The 18,995-nt window shown below is 40.1% G+C and overlaps 1 protein-coding gene across 1 annotated transcript in view; it reads left to right on the forward strand.

Annotated features, from left to right (window-relative positions):
• Window positions 1–18,995, forward strand: part of LOC124787832 (vacuolar protein sorting-associated protein 13D) — a 557,316-nt gene that overhangs the window by 274,897 nt on the left and 263,424 nt on the right. The window contains exons 32-33 of the mRNA XM_047254770.1: window positions 5,781–5,947; window positions 16,904–17,099. Coding sequence (XP_047110726.1) covers window positions 5,781–5,947; window positions 16,904–17,099 — 363 coding nt within the window. The remainder of the gene's footprint in view (window positions 1–5,780; window positions 5,948–16,903; window positions 17,100–18,995) is intronic.

An 18,995-nucleotide genomic window follows, 5' to 3' on the forward strand; every position in this document is an offset into this window, starting at 1 on the left:
TGTGAGCATTTAATACCAATTATAATTATACCAATTACACAGTAAAAGTTCACCCCACAGTATTTTGTAACACTTCTTACTAGAGTAATAAAGTTTTTATTTCACACTCACCTGGCATAGAATTCTAGCTGCGTTGGTGAGCGGATGTGTAATCAGAGCCGGTGAAAAGTGCTGGCACCGACAGCGTCGAATGGTGGTTTCAGCGTTGGCAAGTGTGTGTGGAATCGGCACCAGTGATCAGCGACTGGTACTGGCGTCGTTGGCCTTAGGCTGGTTTTCATGTCTGCGTCCTCGCGATGTGGGTGAGAGCCGCTTACTCCCCACACTGGATCTTCTTCTGCAAGAACTTAGAAGCAACTGAGGAATGACAGAAAGTGATGAAGCACATTTTATTTTGTACCCTTGTATGTCAATAAAATCATGAATGCACAGATACAGCAGTTTTAATGTTGGTACATTGACATGTTTCATTGTTTGTGCTATTTGTTATAGCAAAACCTTGGATAGGTTATCATAACAATGTTAAAGAAATAAAAGTTCTATTTATGAAAGTTTGAAGAAATGTATGTTGTAATGCCACAGTAGTGAATGCAGAACATTCATAATTTTCTCTCATCATTGATTCTTACTGTGTAAGATCAGAATAGTGAATTGTTTTCTAGATGCTACATCGAATGCACCCAGATTCTTTTGTAAGAATGGGTTTGTTTTGTACGAGGGTTGAATGAAAAGTAATGCCTCCACATTTGTTAATTGGATTTGGATGTCAATATTTTAATAAATCAAATGCAGAAATAATCCTTAGAATGTGATCTTTAATTACCAATATTCACTTTTCCACATAATCACCGGCCAATTGGATAAATTTCTGCCAACGATGAACAAGCTTTCTGAAGCTGTCACAGAAGAAGTCGACACTCTGTTTCTTCAACCAAAGTCACACAGTTCTCTCAATGTCTTCATCAGAAGCCTGATGATGTCCCCGCAGATCATCTTTCATTATCAGGAACAGGTGTACGTCAGATGGTGCTAAATCTGGACTGTATGGAGAGTGCCGTACGGTGGTGAGATTCCGTCTCTGAAGTTCTGCTGTGGTGGCACATGAAGTGTGTGGTTTGGCATTGTCATGCTGCAGGGAAACATTTCCCTTTTCCTTTTGGACCCTTTTTAGCCATTGTTTCAGAGTTTGCAGTGTTGTGATGTAACACTCTGAATTTATTGTTGTTCCATGATCAATGAAATCGTAACACCATCTGCATCTCAGAACACTGTGACCATGATTTTTCCAGCTGAGGGCTGCGTATAGAATTTATTTTTCTGGGACGAGTCTTTGTGTCGAGATTCCATAGACTGATGTTCTGTCTTCAGGTCGTAATGGTGTATCCACATTTCCCCTCCTGTCACAATTGAATGGAGAAAGGTGTCACCTTCATTCTCGTAACGTGAGAGGAGTTCCTGGCAAATTTCAAGTCTGTGCACTTTCATTTCAGGAGTCAGCATCCGAGGTACCCATCGTGCATACATCTTCTGATAGCCAAGCAAAGCAATAATGTGAACTACATGTTCATGTGAAATGCCGATTGTGCTTCAGTTTCTCTGTCATACGACAAATGTTCTGAATCAATCTGTCAACATTTTGTGTGTTAAACTCATTGGTTGCTGTCACAGGATGTCCAATCCTTTGTTTGTCACACAGGTCAGATGTTCCCACCTCAACATCTTTCGTTCTTTGATGAATCTCCTTTGGTGTGACACCATCTGATGCCAAGAATTCAATGACTGCACATTGCTTAAATCGCATTGACTGACTGTCTGCACAGGGTTCCATACTTTACGCTGTAACAACACAGCCATTCAGTGCTAAGGCTTCCTGCCAACTGGAGCTGTAGAGAAGAGGCTACGGAACAAGCCAGGCTCTGTGGAATACCATTGCTGCCAACTGTTGAAGAGTTACGAAGGTGGAGGCATTACTTTTCAGTCAACCCTCATACATTGATTAAATGCTCTGGCAACGTATCTTACATGCGATTTCAATCACATAATCTGTTGTTATTTACATCTTTTTATGTGTAGAAATGTGACTTGTAACAGAATGCATATGCTCAGGGAATTAGCCAGAGAGAAGTTTTAAAATGTATCATGAGAGTTTGGTATGGCTGCAGAGGCCAAGGCAAGAGCTTTTAGCGAGGGGGCTTTCAATGTGGGCTTCTTATATCAACACAGGACTGCCCAACAGTGTACAATTGTAGGGTTTTTCCCAAATAGTAGGCAGTGAACAGCAGACCTCCAGCCTGGTCCAGAGTGCGTATCTGCTACAATAGTGGCTTTTGCTACAGTATGAAAGACAGCTATGTTGAAATTCTTCATAATTCTATAATAATTTTAGCATCTTCCACTGGTGGACAGCAACTGAAAGCAGTGTGGCAGTTCTCAGCTCTAGGCATATGTGACCGTGTAAAGTGTACCTCAGTTATCAACTATTTATGAATGATAATTAATAGCTATGTTGGCCTTTATTAAAAGCTTTGTAACTTAAAAAAGTAAATGATCTGTGAGATTTAATACCATTATTTGTGTGTGCATATTGATGCCTCAACACTTCTACTTTTTGGTAAGGAAACAAAAGATGCTTGAAGGAGAAAAATGCGTTGGAACCAGAGAAACTGAAGGAACATTTTTGTACCTACTCTGTGTCAGAATGTAGGTACATACAAATGTTTTATGTTAGTTGAAGACAATTATCAGAGCAGGAAGTACATTGCTTGCATGAACACGTGTTTCAGACCAGCTAGACCTGTTTATTGCACATCATATCCAAAAGATGCGACACATCCCCCTAATATACTCCATTAAAGTTCTTTCATGAGTATTTCCTACATTGCCAGGGCTGTATGTGGAAACAGTCATGTCCAGTACCAACTCTGCTGTAACATTCATGCAGCCTTTTGTGCAGACATGACCACCAATCAGCTGTCCATCTGAATGAATACTAACTGCCAAACTGTGGCCAAGAACAAAGTTGACCATCTAGTGGCAGAATATGCTGCTGATCACAATATTCTCAACCTGAATGATTGTTGCATCACAACCTGTGCCATCTGAATCATTCCTCCCAATAACAGATTTTCTGAATTATGTAGATGGCTATTATATTTACAACACATCCTTCAATCTTATAATTCTCTTGGCCTCAATCTCCACTTGCCCCTGCCCCATATTCACCTCCATCCCTGTCTTAATACTGCTTATGACTTTAACCCGTTAATCTACGGTCACATTTTCCTCTCCTTAATCTCCCTCTTTCATTGTTGCATTCCACTCCACTCTTCTGAGCCCACTCCTTTGATTTATTGTGTGCCACATAAAACTTCACCTGTCTGTACCAGGATGATATCAGCAGTGTTGCATTGCCTGCAGTACGTCTTGTTCCCTCTTTGCTACTTTCTTCCAGCTGTCCACCACACTTTATGAGTGTTTTATAATAATTAGCTCTGAAGCAGGACATTGTCTGAAAGCTCAACAACATTTCGAGTCCAGTTTATATGTCTCTTCACCACTGTTTTTCTTAACTGCACAGTGAGTATAGTGGTTGTATGTACTCATTCCATTACACACAGAGGTTACAAAAGTCATGGGATAGCGATATGCACATCTACAGAAGGCGGTAGTATTGAATAACGAGGTATAAAAGGGCAGAGCATTGGAGGAGCTGTCGTTTGTACTCAGGTGATTCATGTGAAAAGGTTTCTGATGTAATTATGGCCCCATGGTGGGAATTAACGCCGGCCGCGGTGGCCGTGCGGTTCTAGGCGCTCCAGTCCGAGCCGCGCTGCTGCTGCGGTTCAGGTTCGAATCCTGCCTCGGGCATGGGTGTGTGTGATGTCCTTAGGTTAGTTAGGTTTAAGTAGTTCTAAGTTCTAGGGGGCTGATGACCACAGCAGTTGAGTCCCATAGTGCTCAGAGCCATTTGAACCATTTTGGGAATTAACAGACTTTGAATGTAGAACAGTAGTTCAAGCTAGAAGCATGGGACATTCTGTTTTGGAAATTGTTAGGGAATTCAACACTAGTGATCCACAGTATCTAGAATGTGCTGCGAATACCAAATTTCAGGCATTACCTCTCACAACAAACAATTCATTGTTGACGGCCTTCGCTTAACAACCAAGAGCAACGGCGTTTGCATAGAGTTGTCAGTGCCAACACACAAGTAATACAGTGTGAAATAACTGTAGAAATCAATGTGAAATGTACGGCAAAGATATCAGTTAGGACAGTGCAGGGAAAGTTGTTGTTAATGCGCTGGGCCAGCAGACACCTGATGCAAATGCCTTTTCTGACAGCACAATATCATGTGCAGTGCCTCTCCTGGGCTAGTGACCATATCAGTTGGACCCTAGATGACTGGAAAAATGTGACCTGGTTGGATCAGTCCTAATTTCAGTTGTTAAGAGCTAATGGTAGGATTTGAGTGTGATGCAGGTCTCATAAAGCGCTGGACCCCAGTTGTCAACAAGGCAATGTGCTAGCTGATGGTGGCTTCATAATGGCATGGACTGTGTTTACGTACTGGTCCTCTGATCCAAATGACCAATTGACTGGAAATGGCTGTGTTCTGCTACTTGGGGACCATATGTAGCCATTCGTGAATTTCATGTTCCCCAACAACAATGGAATTTTTATGGGTGACAGTGTGCTATGTTACGGGCCCAAAATTGTTCACAATTGGTTTGAAGATCGTTCTGGACAATTCAAGCAAATGTTTTAACCATCCAGATCACCAGACATGAATCCCATCAAACATTTATGGGACATAATCGAGAGATCAGTTCGTGCGCAAAGTCATGCACCAGCAACACTTTCATAATAATGGATGGCAATAGAGGCAGCATGGCTCAGTGTTTCTGCATGAGACTTTAGTGACTTGTTGAGTACATGACACATCGAGTTGCTGCACTACGCCAGGCAAAAGGAGGTGCGACACATTATTAGGAAGTATGTAATTTTTTTTGTCATGTCAGTGTATACCAGCAGAGTGTCAGAGAGAAAGACTTGTAGTTTTTATTGAGCCAGGTAATCTCACATTTTACAAAAAAACAATAATACACTTATGACATGGAAACCTTTCCCTGTGGATACATTGTTTTAAGAAATTTTGGGAGATTTGCTAGATGTCAGTAACATGCTGCAACAATATTTTGGCGCAGAGGCTTAAGATCATCTTTGGTTGTATACTGGTGGTGGAATACTGAACTGTGTAAGACCCAGCTGACACATGTGTGGTATGCTTATGAGTCATTGCACATAAGTTACTTGAAGGGATGGACTTCTGATGCAAATTCTGTAGGCATACTTTTTGATTTCATTCCATAAAGACACAAAAGAACATCAGATAGGTCAAGTACAAAGTTTCCCCATTGATAGGATTCCTCATAGTGTCCAGCTGGAAACCACTGTCCGAATTGAAGTCCTCAGATAATCATATTTCCACTGTTTCCTTAATGATGGGATCCCAAATGTTCATAGTATGGGTGCCAATTTTTGTTGTAACACACATACTGCTCACAGAGAAAGTAATTTGTCTCATATGTTTTTTCAAACCATATGCATGTGTTTTATGCACTTCATTTTGTTGTACAGAAATAGATTAAATTCCCAGTATAACTTTGTAAGCCTGTTGACATTAAGCACTTTGTGTATATAATTGCATTTTCTTGCATCTGATGGAATACTAGTTGTTAAGTGAACAATTTTATGATCATTTTATTCTTTCATTGCAGTACCGGACATGAGTGTTAATGGAAAATTATCAGCAGTACATGCTGCAGTAGATTTGGCTCAGTACAAATTGATTCGTGGTCTTCTCACTTACAATATTGGAGAAAATGTAGAGGACCTTCTGGTTTATTACTCAAGCAGTCCTGATGCATCAAGATCATATTCCCTGGTAAAAACAAATTCTTAATAGAGTAATGAAATATTTAATGCTAATTATCTCATGTAAAATGTCAGAATCTAAATAGAAAATAATTATTTACACATTTCTAACAATTGTTATGAAGATATATGTCAGGTTTATAGTGGACTTTTATTGATAAATGTCTTGAGAAATAACATATAAATTGTCAAATAAAATAGGTATTTTCCAAGAAATAAGTGTTGCTAGTGGCATGGTATTCCAAGTGCTGTGATGACAAGATTTTCAACAAGTTGAGGGGGGGGGGGGGGGGGGGGACATGTGAGAGCATGTTGTGAATCATGACATGAAATTAACAGTGGAAAAACAAGAAATGTGACAAAGAACTGTGAAAAATAATTAGATTAAAGCTGACGCTGATACAGACATTTACATTGTTGCCTTTAATGGGAATGATATGAGCCTTGCATATATTTTAGTGGGTAGTCTTAATGCTGTTGCTTTGTGGAAATCCCAAGGTTATCATCTAAAGGAGAGTAAGACAAAACCTGGCAAAATCCAAATTAGTTCCATCCTAGTGAAAGATAACTGAGTATTTTAATCCGTCCAGTGACAGCCATTTTGGCATAATATTATCATTCAGACAACTTTTTGTGTACTCTATAGCCACCAAACTATTGGAATGCCACTGCTGTAGTGTTCCAGCTTTTCATTGGTGATTTTGATAATTTACTGTAAAAATTTTTGGTATTGAGGTGTGCTGATTATAGCTTATTTATCTTTGAGTTAAAGAGCTCTTCTGCTTTTATATTTATGTTAAATCTTAAGCATGCTTGACATTAAGCGATTGTTTGGGCAGATACTCCAGTCTACATTGGTCAAGTCATCACTGTATTATAGAACAGAAGTTTATTGTCTCATAATATACAATTTCAAGTCATTGACTTAATTTACTGGAAATTCATCAAAACACAGAAACTAGTTTACAATTTTCCTTATAGTTTCAGTAATATACAGTACTGAATAATTAATTAAATAGGCAATTAATAATTTTTCTTCAAAAGTAACAAACTTTTAAAAATTAACAGCCCTAAATACCTGCTCTCTCCTGCTCAAAATTTCAGGTTGTCATTTATGAATTCTTCTACTGAATAGTAAAATTTCTGCATTAGTTACTCATATAAGGATTTTTTCAGTGTTTCTAAATTTATGTTGAGCAATTCTCCTCTTTTCACTTTGCTATTAATTTTTATAACCAAATAATGTGGCGTTTGAGCATAAAGTTTTAAACGGTGGGTGGGCAACATAAAATTATTTTCATTTCTGATATTGAAAATGATTTGCTATAAATAAATCAGGGTTACTGTGTACAAAGATAATCAGTTCATGTATGTATAGTGAGGGAGCACTTAATATACATAAATTTTTTAGAAGTAGTTGACGTGATTTTCTTTTCCCCACATTGTACATACTTCTAATGATGGTTTTCTGAAGTTTTAGTATTTGACACATATTTGATTATTTTAGGACACTCCTCAGAGACATTCACTGGACTGATGTTTACAGTGCTCATGGCATGAATGAAAAATGTAACACTTTTGCTAATAAAGTGCTTACCTTATTCGAACACTGTTTTCCCCCAAAACTTACAAAGGTTAGAGCAAAGTCTACTCCAGGAATAGGGGTATCTTGTAAAACAAAAAGAAAACTGTTCTGATGTTGATGCTATAGCACATTACAAGAAATACTGCAAAATATTAAAGACTGTAATATGGACATCAAAGCAAATATATTACAAGGAAAAGATAGTCATATCAGATTACAAAATAAAGACAATATGGGATATAGTGAAAGAAGAGACCAGTAGAACCAGACATGAAGAGGAACAAATAGCATTAAGAGTAAATGATACATTGGTGACAGATGTGTATAGTTTTGTAGACTTTTTAACAAACATTTTATAACTGTTACTGAAAAGATGGGGTTGTCAGGTTCAGTAGAGGCTGCTATGGAATACCTCAGACCAGATATTTCAAGTAACTTCCATAATATGAATTTGAACCTCACTACCCCAGCAGAAATAATGTCCATCATAAAATCTTTAAAATCAAAAACATATAGTGGGTATGATGAAATATCAACAACGTTAAATAAAGAATGTGATTCTGAGCTAAGTAACATATTAATCTATATGTGTAACCAGTTGTTTATCAGTGGAATATTTCCTGAATGGTTGAAATATGCTGAAGTTAAGCCACTGTTTAAGAAGGGAGATAAAGAAATAGCATCAAATTTCCGTCCAATTTCACTGTTGCCAGCATTCTCAAAAATTTTAGAAAAAGTCATGTACAATCAGCTTTATAACCATCTTATCTCAAATAACATACTGTCAAAGTCACAGTTTGGATTTTTAAAGGGTTCTGATATTGAGAAGGCTATCTACACTTACAGTGAAAATGTGCTTAATTCACTAGACAAAAAAATTGCAGGCAACTGGTACATTTTGTGATCTGTCAAAGGCATTTGACTGTGTAAATCACAATATCCTTTTAAATAAATTGGAATATTATAGTGTAACAGGAAATGCTGCAAAATGGTTCAAATCTTATATCTCTGGCAGGAAACAAAGGGTCTTATTAGGAAAGAAACATGTATCAAGCTATCAGGCATCATCCAACTGGGAACTGATTACATGTGGGGTCCCACAAGGTTTCATTTTGGGGCCCTTACTTTTTCTTGTGTGTATCAATGACCTTTCATCAGTAACATTACCAGATGCCAAGTTCATTTTGTTTGCCGATGATACAAACATTGCAATAAATAGCAAATCAAGTGTAGTCTTAGAAAGATCAGCTAATAAAATATTTGTGTACTTTAATCACTGGTTCCAAGCGTTGGTATGTTGATAGAGACACAAACAAACACACACACACACACACAAAATTCAAGCTTTCGTAACCCACGGTTGCTTCATCAGGAAAAATGGAAGGAGAGGGAAAGAGGAAAGGATGTGGGTTTTAAGGGAGAGGGTAAGGAGTCATTCCAATCCCAGGAGCGGAAAGACTTACCTTAGTGGGAAAAAAGGACAGGTATACACTCTCGCTCGCGCGCGCGCGCCCGCGCGCGCGCGCGCCCGCGCGCACACACACACACACACACACACACACACACACACACACACACACATATCCATCCGCACATATACAGACACAAGCAGACATGTGTAAAGGCAAAAGAGTATGTAAAGGCCCAAACTCTTTGCCTTTACATATGTCTGCTTGTGTCTGTATATGTGCGGATGGATATGTGTGTGTGCACGCGCGAGTGTATACCTGTCCTTTTTTCCCACTAAGGTAAGTCTTTCCACCTTATTTATTTAATCTATGATGGAATAATTTCACACTTTCTTTGCTGAACTGGCATTTGGTGTTTTTTTAACCATACATGTACTAGATCACCATATTTTTCTGTGGGGCAGTATTAACTCAATGTTAACTAAAAAGGGACTAACCCTAACTATTAAACAATGGAAAATCCAGGATGGAATATAACAATATTATGAAAAGGAAAGTTGCTACTCACCATATACACCATACAGTGGAGATGCTGAGTCACAGACAAGCACAATAAAAGGATGGTCACAAATAAGCTTTCGGCCAACAAGACCTTTGTCAAAAATAGACCCCCCCCCCCCCCCCCACACACACACACACACACTCGTGCAAACGCAACTCACACACACACACACACACACACACACACACACACACACACACACACACACACACACACACATGACTGCAGTTTCTGGCACATGAAGCCACACTGTGAGCAGCAGCACCAGTGCACAATGCGAGTGGCAACTGGTTGCGGATGAGGAGGAGGCTGGGGCAGGGAGGGGGAAGGATAGTAGGTAGGGGTGGGGGACAGTGAAGTGCTGCTGGGAAGTGCACAGGGCAAGGTGGAGAGAGGGTCGGGCAGCTAGGTGCAGTTGGAAGATTAGACGGATGGTGGAGAGGGGGGGACGGGGTAGCAGAAAAGGAGAGAAGTAAAAAGAGGAGTGCAATTTGGAATGACAGCTGTATAGTGCTAGAATGGGAACAGGCTGCATGGGTGAGGACAGTGATTAACGGAGGATGAGGGCAGGAGGGTTATGGGGACATAGGATATATTGTAGGGAGAGTTCCCACCTGTGCAGTTCAGAAAATCTGGTGTTGTTGGGAAGGATTCACATGGCACAGGCTGTGAAGCAGTCATTGAAATGAAGGACGTTATGTTGGGCAGCCTACTCAGCAACAAGGTGGTCCACTTGTTTCTTGGCCACAGTTTGTTGGTGGCCATTTATGCAGACAGACAGCTTGTTGGTTGTCATGCCCACTGTGCTGCATTCTATGTGAGCATGACAACCAACAAGCTTTAAAATAAATTTAAAAGCATAAGAGCCCTTTAACTCAAAGATACATAAGATGTAACTAGCACATCCCATTACCAAAAATTGTTACAGTATATTATCATAATCATTATTGGAAATCTGGGACACTACGGCAGTGTCATTCCAATATTTTGGTTGCTAAGGGGTCCATTAAAATTTGTCTGAATGGTAATATTTTGCCACAATGGCTGTCTCGGGAAAGGTCAAAATATTCAGTTATCCTCCATTAGGATGGGAACTAATTTGGATTTTGCCAGGTTTTGTCTTACTCTCCTTTAGTTTAGATGATACCCTTGCATTTCCACAAAGCAGCAGCATTAAGATTATTCACAAAAATGTATGTAAGTTTATCTCAGGAAAGTGCTGTTACTGAAACGCAGTTCAAGTGTCTGTGGCTATACCTTATAGACCTCCAGAAGGCTCATATCATTCCAATTAAGAATAGCAAGGAGACTGTTTTCTTCTTCATTGTTTCTGTTGGCATTTTAAGCACTTTGGCAATTTATTACCAAGCATTTTTTAAATTTTTTTATTTTTTTTTGGTTAAGTGCTTCATATTGTGGATCCCTAGGGTGTCACAAGCAACTGTGGGATCTGTACTCTTCTATCAACAGAAGTACGCTATCATACATGCACTCCATCACAACAGATTCACTTTCATTAAATAACAAAAAATAATTTGTGCACAAAAAGCAGCATACTGCAGCCAAGTGAGTGTGCTCTGTTTAACACACTGAAGTTAGTGCCAAAGTGGAGAGGACACATACTTCCTTTGATGGTTTGCTCTAAAACCAACAACCAGTGTATCACAAGTGAACACCTGAGAATATGACCCTTGCATGACGAACCATGACGTGCCTAGCATTGACACCAGTGAGAATTCTCATTTGCTGTTGCGTGTTCACTTGTGTTCGCTTTGGTGGAAAGGGGGCGTTGGAGAAATGGCAGCAAGGAATGGGGAGGGACATTATGTGCACTTAGTGTACGTGCCTATGGGCCTCATTCAACATATTCAAAAGGTTGTTTCAGCAGCCATTGAGAGAACAGTGTGCAGCTAACTGCAGATTGTGGCACATACTGTCACCGGGTCTCAGAGATCATACTTGGATCATTCCATTCAAGATAGCAGAAGGGCTGAGAATAGTAGCGGTGCTCATGGATATTCAGTGAAACTCACAAGTTGCAGAATTGTTGCTACAACTAAGCATGGGGCTCCTGGTTCTGAGTCTAATGGAAAGATTGAACCAGAGATAGCGAAGGTTATGTGACAAGCTAGAGAGCAACTACCTGGACTATTATCATAGGACTGAGAACTGCAGGGTCCCACTGAATCGGTCAAGTGTATACTACACATCAGAAGCTGCTATCCACATAGCTGACTGTGTGTGTGTGTGTGTGTGTGTGTGTGTGTGTGTGTGTGTGTGTGTGTGTGTGTGTGTGAGGGTTTTTGGATTAAACTACTCTCCATTCAGGTAACATTTGCTGTAGGAGACCTGGAAGTCTCAGTATAAGCTCTAAAGAAATTCCCCCTACACACGAGAGTATTAAAATGGTAGTGATTAACTGCAAAGCATTCACAGAAAAATTCCACAGTTTGAAGTGCTGCTAAAAGGCAGTGGAGCTCACATAGTACTACATACAGAAAACTGGTTAAATCTAGGAGTTGATAGCAGGGAAGATTTTGCAGAAAATCTCAGTGTATATCAAAAGGATACGTTAATGGAAAATGGATGTAGTGTATTTGTTGCAGTAGACAAGAAACTTGGATCCACCGAGATAGAAACTGAAACTGCACCCAAGATTGTCTACGCAAGACTTGGTATTAAGGATGGGCATAAATTTGACCCTACTGTCAATCAGCAGATTCACCTTTAGATATAACAGAAAACTTGGGAGAAAACCTAAGTTTGGTGGTACGGAAGTTCCCCCGTCACAGTGCCATCATTGGAGGAGATTTTAATAACTCAATAATAATTTTGGAAAATTGCAGTTCTGCAAGTGCCAATTATGACAAGACATTATGAGAAACATTACTAAATATCTTTTCTGTGAACTACGAAGAAGAGATTGTTCAGAAGCTCACTCATGATGAAAATATATTGGACCTAATAGCAACAAATAAAACAGACCCCTTTGAGTATGTCAGCATTGAAACTGGTATCATCAACAAAGGAGGAGGATTTACAGGGTGTTTCAAAAATGACCGGTATATTTGAAACGGCAATAAAAACTAAACGAGCAGCGATAGAAATACACTGTTTGTTGCAATATGCTTGGGACAACAGTACATTTTCAGGCAGACAAACTTTCGAAATTACAGTAGTTACAATTTTCAACAACAGATGGCGCTGCAGTCTGGGAAACTCTATAGTACGATATTTTCCACGTATCCACCATGCGTAGCAATAATATGGCGTAGTCTCTGAATGAAATTACCCGAAACCTTTGACAACGTGTCTGGCAGAATGGCTTCACATGCAGATGAGATGTACTGCTTCAGCTGTTCAATTGTTTCTGGATTCTGGTGGTACACCTGGTCTTTCAAGTGTCCCCACAGAAAGAAGTAACAGGGGTTCATGTCTGGTGAATAGGGAGGCCAATCCACGCCGCCTCCTGTATGTTCCGGATAGCCCAAAGCAATCACACGATCATCGAAATATTCATTCAGGAAATTAAAGACGTCGGCCGTGCGATGTGGCCGGGCACCATCTTGCATAAACCACGAGGTGTTCGCAGTGTCGTCTAAGGCAGTTTGTACCGCCACAAATTCACGAAGAATGTCCAGATAGCGTGATGCAGTAATCGTTTCGGATCTGAAAAATGGGCCAATGATTCCTTTGGAAGAAATGGCGGCCCAGACCAGTACTTTTTCAGGATGCAGGGACGATGGGACTGCAACATGGGGCTTTTTGGTTCCCCATATGCGCCAGTTCTGTTTATTGACGAAGCCGTCCAGGTTAAAATTAGCTTCGTCAGTAAACCAAATGCTGCCCACATGCATATAGCCGTCATCAATCCTGTGCACTATATCGTTAGCGAATGTCTCTCGTGCAGCAATGGCAACGGCGCTGAGGGGTTGCCGCGTTTGAATTTTGTATGGATAGAGGTGTAAACTCTGGCACATGAGACGATACGTGGACGTTGGTGTCATTTGGACCGCAGCTGCAACACGGCGAATGGAAACCCGAGGCCGCTGTTGGATCACCTGCTGCACTAGCTGCGCGTTGCCCTCTGTGGTTGCCGTACGTGGTCGCCCTACCTTTCCAGCACGTTCATCCGTCATGTTCCCAGTCCGTTGAAATTTTTCAAACAGATCCTTTATTGTATCGCTTTTCGGTCCTTTGGTTACATTAAACCTCCATTGAAAACTTCGTCTTGTTGCAACAACACTGTGTTCTAGGCAGTGGAATTCCAACACCAGAAAAATCCTCTGTTCTAAGGAATAAACCATGTTGTCTACAGCACACTTGCACGTTGTGAACAGCACACGCTTACAGCAGAAAGACGACGTACAGAATGGCGCACCCACAGACTGCGTTGTCTTCTATATCTTTCACATCACTTGCAGCGCCATCTGTTGTTGAAAATTATAACTACTGTAATTTCGAAAGTTTGTCCGCCTGAAAATGTTCTGTTGTCCCAAGCATATTGCAACAAACGGTGTATCTCTATCGCTGCTCGTTTAGTTTTTATTGCCGTTTCAAATATACCGGTCATTTTTGAAACACCCTGTATATGCTCAGCAAATTGGATAAAGAAGCAGTAGTGTAGAATCTCGTTAGGGTACTCGAAACATGTAGCTCTGGAGAGTAGCGTATAGAATAATTGTGGCTCAGGTTTAGAGGAATAGTTTTTTCCATGCACTTGGTAGATATACATCTTGTACAACAGCTCATGTTATACAGTTACTCAAAAGAAACTTCTAAAGAACAGAGACTATTGCATATTAGATGTAAAACAAAGCCTAGGGTAATAGAGAGAGAGATGTTGAATGAAAAGCATTTGATTGTCAAGAGGGCAATGTGTAAACCCTTCAGTGACTACCATAGTAGAATATTATTGAAGGAATGTCCACAAAACAAAAAGAAATTGTGGTCATATGTAAAGACTGTTAGTGGCACCAGGGTTTGCATTCAAAGCCTCACCATTACCTTTGCAACTGAAATTGAGGGTAGCAAAGCAAAAGAAGAATTGCTGAACTTCATGTTCAAATGTCCATGGGTATTTACCCAATTTAATTCTTGCACCAGTGTAAAGACAAGTGATATAGTTGTTGAGAAATAACTGCAGTAGTTATAATTGAATAAGGCTGTAGTTCCCTATTGCATTCTGATCAGATTCTGTACTGAATTTGAACTGAGTTTGCACCTTTTTTACCCATAATTTATTGTAGATACCTTGAACAGAAAACCATGCCCAGTAGTTGGAAGAAATCACAGCTCATACCTTTGTATGAGAAAGATACTAGATGTGTTCCACAAAACTACCATCCAACATCCTTGACATCCATTTATTGTGTAACAGTCTGAGCTCAAACATTATGAGTAGGCACCTAAAAAATTCACAATCAGTATAAATGCGAATATAAATGTGAATTCTGCCCCAAATTGTGAATATGCCAAATAATTGCAATTTCATAGTGACTTGTATCCAGATGAACTATCGAAGGACATTTGAAAAAGCTTTATTTTCTGCATTTAAATATAGAAAATTTAACCAGGTTTTGGTTACTGCTATTTCCCAATTTGGCAATAGAATGTACGTAAGAACATGTTTGCAAAATAAATAGCACACCTAGGAATGAATGCAACAGTACGTCAGTGCGCGTAAGCTATGCTCCGGTGCAACAAGACTGAGTAGGTTGAACAGCCCTTCTAAGATACAGTTTAGGACTCTGCCATGAGACCTAGCATCTTAGAACAATGAAATACGTACATTTGTTTGCTATGTTGTTTGTTTGGTATTATATGGACACTGTAACATGGCAGTTTCAGACGGCAGGTGTTTTGATCTAAAGTGGTTTAAGGCATCGTAGAGGTTGAGCCTGAACTGCCTCATTTATGATGCTATCAACCTTAGCAAGCAATGACACAGGAGCCATTATCAAATACTAATTTTGACAAAAATAGTTGCTACATTTTCAGGTCCCTGGTAGTGAAGCACGTATCTTGAGCAGAATCACTTGCTCCCTGACAACTAGCATGGATTCCAGAAACACCAGTCACATGAAGCTCATGGTGTCCTGAAAGCCATGGATGAAGCAGTCATTTAAATTCTTTATTTCTCAATTTCTGAAAAGCATTTGACTAAACACCACATCTATACTTATTAGGGGAAGTTGTATTGTGTGGGATATTAAGCGAAATTTGTAACTGGACCTAGGATTTCTTGGTAGGGAATACACAACATGTTAACTTGGATGGAGAACCATTGAGAGGTACAGAAGTAACTAAGGTGTGCCCCATGGGAGTGTGTTGGGACCTTTGCTGTTCATGTTGTTAATTAACTGCCTTGCAGTCAGTATTTATAGTAACCTCAGCATCTTCATATCTGAAGCAGTAATATGTTATGAGGTACTATTTGAAAAAAAAAAAAAAGCCGATAAAATGTTCATTCTGATCTTAATAAAATTTCAAAATGGTGTTTAGATTGGGAACGTGCTTTAAATGGTCATAAATGTAAAATTGTGCACTGTACGAAACAAAAAAGCGTACTATCGTAAGACTACAATATCAATAAGTCACAACTGGAATCTGTGAACTCCTACAAATAGTTGACTGTAACAGTTTGTTAGGTAATGAAATGGAACAGTAGCACTGCTGCAGTCATAGGAAAATGCAGAAACAGACTTCCTTTCATAGGAAAAATACTAGCAAAACACAATCAGTTTACAAAGGAGACTTCTTATAAAACACTCATGCCACTTGCCCTAGAATATTGCAGAAATGTGTGATCTGTTACCAGACGGCATCTGTTCTGAACTGTTGGAGATTGTGGTCATTGTGTGTGTGTGTGTGTGTGTGTGTGTGTGTGTGTGTGTCCTTTTCTGAAGAAGAATTTTGCTGAAATCTAATCTGTAAGTATTTTCGCTGTGCCTGTCTGCAAGTTACTATATCATCTTTATGGCAAATACATAGAATTTCTTTATTCTCGACTCTTTCATACAGTAACACAGTAAATTATGTGCAGAACAATTGGCACAACAACCCTAACTGTCCAACAATGTTGCAAACAATGCTGTAATCAGTTTGCATCTTATATAAAATTTTCGTTTGCTCTCCTGAAATTTGACTTGAGCTGTACAGATTTTGATTCATCATTTCAGTTTGTATACATATAGTATTATATTCTCAGTAATGTAATGGGGTTTTATAGGATCACTCCCTAGCTTTCTTTGTTACACAACACACAATGTGTGCTGTTTTAAAGTAATGTTCTGACTGAAAGGATATTCTAAGCATCTTTCTAAGACAAAAAAACAACAAACTAATGCAAATGCCATCTACAGATTAAATGTGAAGTCAGAAAATTGAAAAATGTCCTTTTTTTTAAAGGAAGGAGACAGAACTCTGCTTTCTATTCTGTTGGAGCTGGAGAATGTAACTCTTCAACTGCAAAGGCAACAGGGCATTCCTTTAGCCGGAATAAATTTCATTAGGTCTAGATTACTGCTGGAACTGATGAATGATGGCTCACAAGACATTGACCTTGCATCTCAGGAGATACTTCTTATTGACACACGTTTCCAAGGTAAGATTGGTGACTTTAATTCTTATATATTGTCTTTTTGAAGTGTTTTAAACTACTTTGTCACACCGAGGATAGCTAGTTCTAAGTTACCAATGTTGACAGTTGTTTTTGATTTGAATTCTGGAGTATTTATTTCACCTTCTTTTGTGAAAGAATTTTGGAAAATCATATTTAGTAATTATGCAGTTGTGGCGCTGTCATAAATAACATCGCCATTGTTATTGTGCAGTGAAGGTATCGATTGTGTCTTGCCACTGGTGTACTTCACACATGACCAGAATGTTTTTCAGTTTTCTGCCAAATTTCAGGACAGAGTTTCATTGTGGAAACTACTAAAAGCATCTCACATTGAAGTTTGTGCTAAATTTTCAGCTTTTGTAAAACTTCACCAGTCTTGGGGCTTTTGCGTTCTTTTAAATTTGGCACCCCCTTGGATAGCTTCCTGCAATGCCTCATCTGTACAGACGCACGTAATCTCATCAGGAGATTTTAGTAGTATGCTTCTCTGATGGTCTGCCCCCCTTACAGGCATAAGCTGACAATCTGTTAGCATCGCACCATGGCAGTCTCCAAACATTCGGCATCATCATGCCTGATAGTAGTTGGGCCTTTATTGGTACTGGTAGTGGTGAATGCATGTTTCCACTGCTTGCTTTGCTCCTTTGTCAAGAGATCATAGTACATAATATGAGCTGCTGTCCACAATTTTTGGAACTGGTGCTGCCATCTGTTAAAAACCTTACCTTTGGTCTAATGGTCACCATCACCCTCGAAGTAATTCCCATCTGCATGTACACACTGGTCCCAGCACTTCTGCCACTGGTCAAACATTTTCTGGAAGTCGTGTTGTTTGAGGGTGTTTATCACTGCCAGCGATGCTTCTTGAATCCTCTCTAGAGTGTCGAACCGACGGGCTTTCAACTTGAGTTTCAGTTTTGGAATAGCATGAACCCGCAAGGTGCCAAATCTGCCATGTATGGTGGGTGGGGTACAACCGCCATGTTGTTTTTTGCCAGAAAGGTCTTGGTGAGCAAGGACATGTGCCAGAGCGCGGTGTTGTGATGCAGCAGCCAGTTCCCTTGACGCCAAAGTTTGGGCCGTCCTTGCCACACGTTTTCACGAAGCTGTCGCAAAACGTCGCAGTAGTACGTGGAATTCACTGTTTGGTTGGGTGGGACGAATTCTTTGTGCACAATTCCTTTGGCATCATAGAAAACAATTATCATGCTGTTCACCTTGCTCTTCACCTGTCTCACTTTTTTGGGTCTTGGAGAGCCCGGGCTCTTCCACTGGGAGAATTGTTGCTTTGTCTCTGGGTCATAACCGTAAATCCAACTCTCGTCACCAATGATAACTTGTGACAAGAAGGTTGGATCATCAGGTGCAGTCTGACGAAGGTCCGTGCACACTTCAACATGCTGTGCCTTCTGATTGGCAGTCAAGATCCTTGGCACAAATTTTGCAGTGACATGATGCATGCCCAATTTATCAGTCAACATTCATTGACATGTCCCATAACCAATACCCACTACATCCGCAAGGTCTTGAATGGTTCGACGTCAGTCCGCACGAACCAGTTGTTGAAGTTTGGCAACTATGTCTGGCATTGTGTGGCTAATGGGCCTTCCAGTGCGAGCATCATCTTTGACATCTGCATGGCTGGCCCTGAACCGAGCATGCCACTCAGGCACATGCGTACGGCTTATGCTCTGTCCCCCAAAGACTTGTTGAATCATTGCAAGGGTCTCCGTAGCACTTTTCCCGAGATTTGCACAGAATTTGATACACACGCACTGTTCTGTTCGCAGATCCATCGTAAAATCGCCACACACCAAACACGGAGTATTACTGAAATCACTGTGGGCACACAACATGTCCTCCCAGCTGAATGCCACT

Source organism: Schistocerca piceifrons, chromosome 3 (genome assembly GCF_021461385.2).
Source record: "Schistocerca piceifrons isolate TAMUIC-IGC-003096 chromosome 3, iqSchPice1.1, whole genome shotgun sequence".
NCBI classification, from domain to species: Eukaryota; Metazoa; Arthropoda; class Insecta; order Orthoptera; family Acrididae; genus Schistocerca; species Schistocerca piceifrons.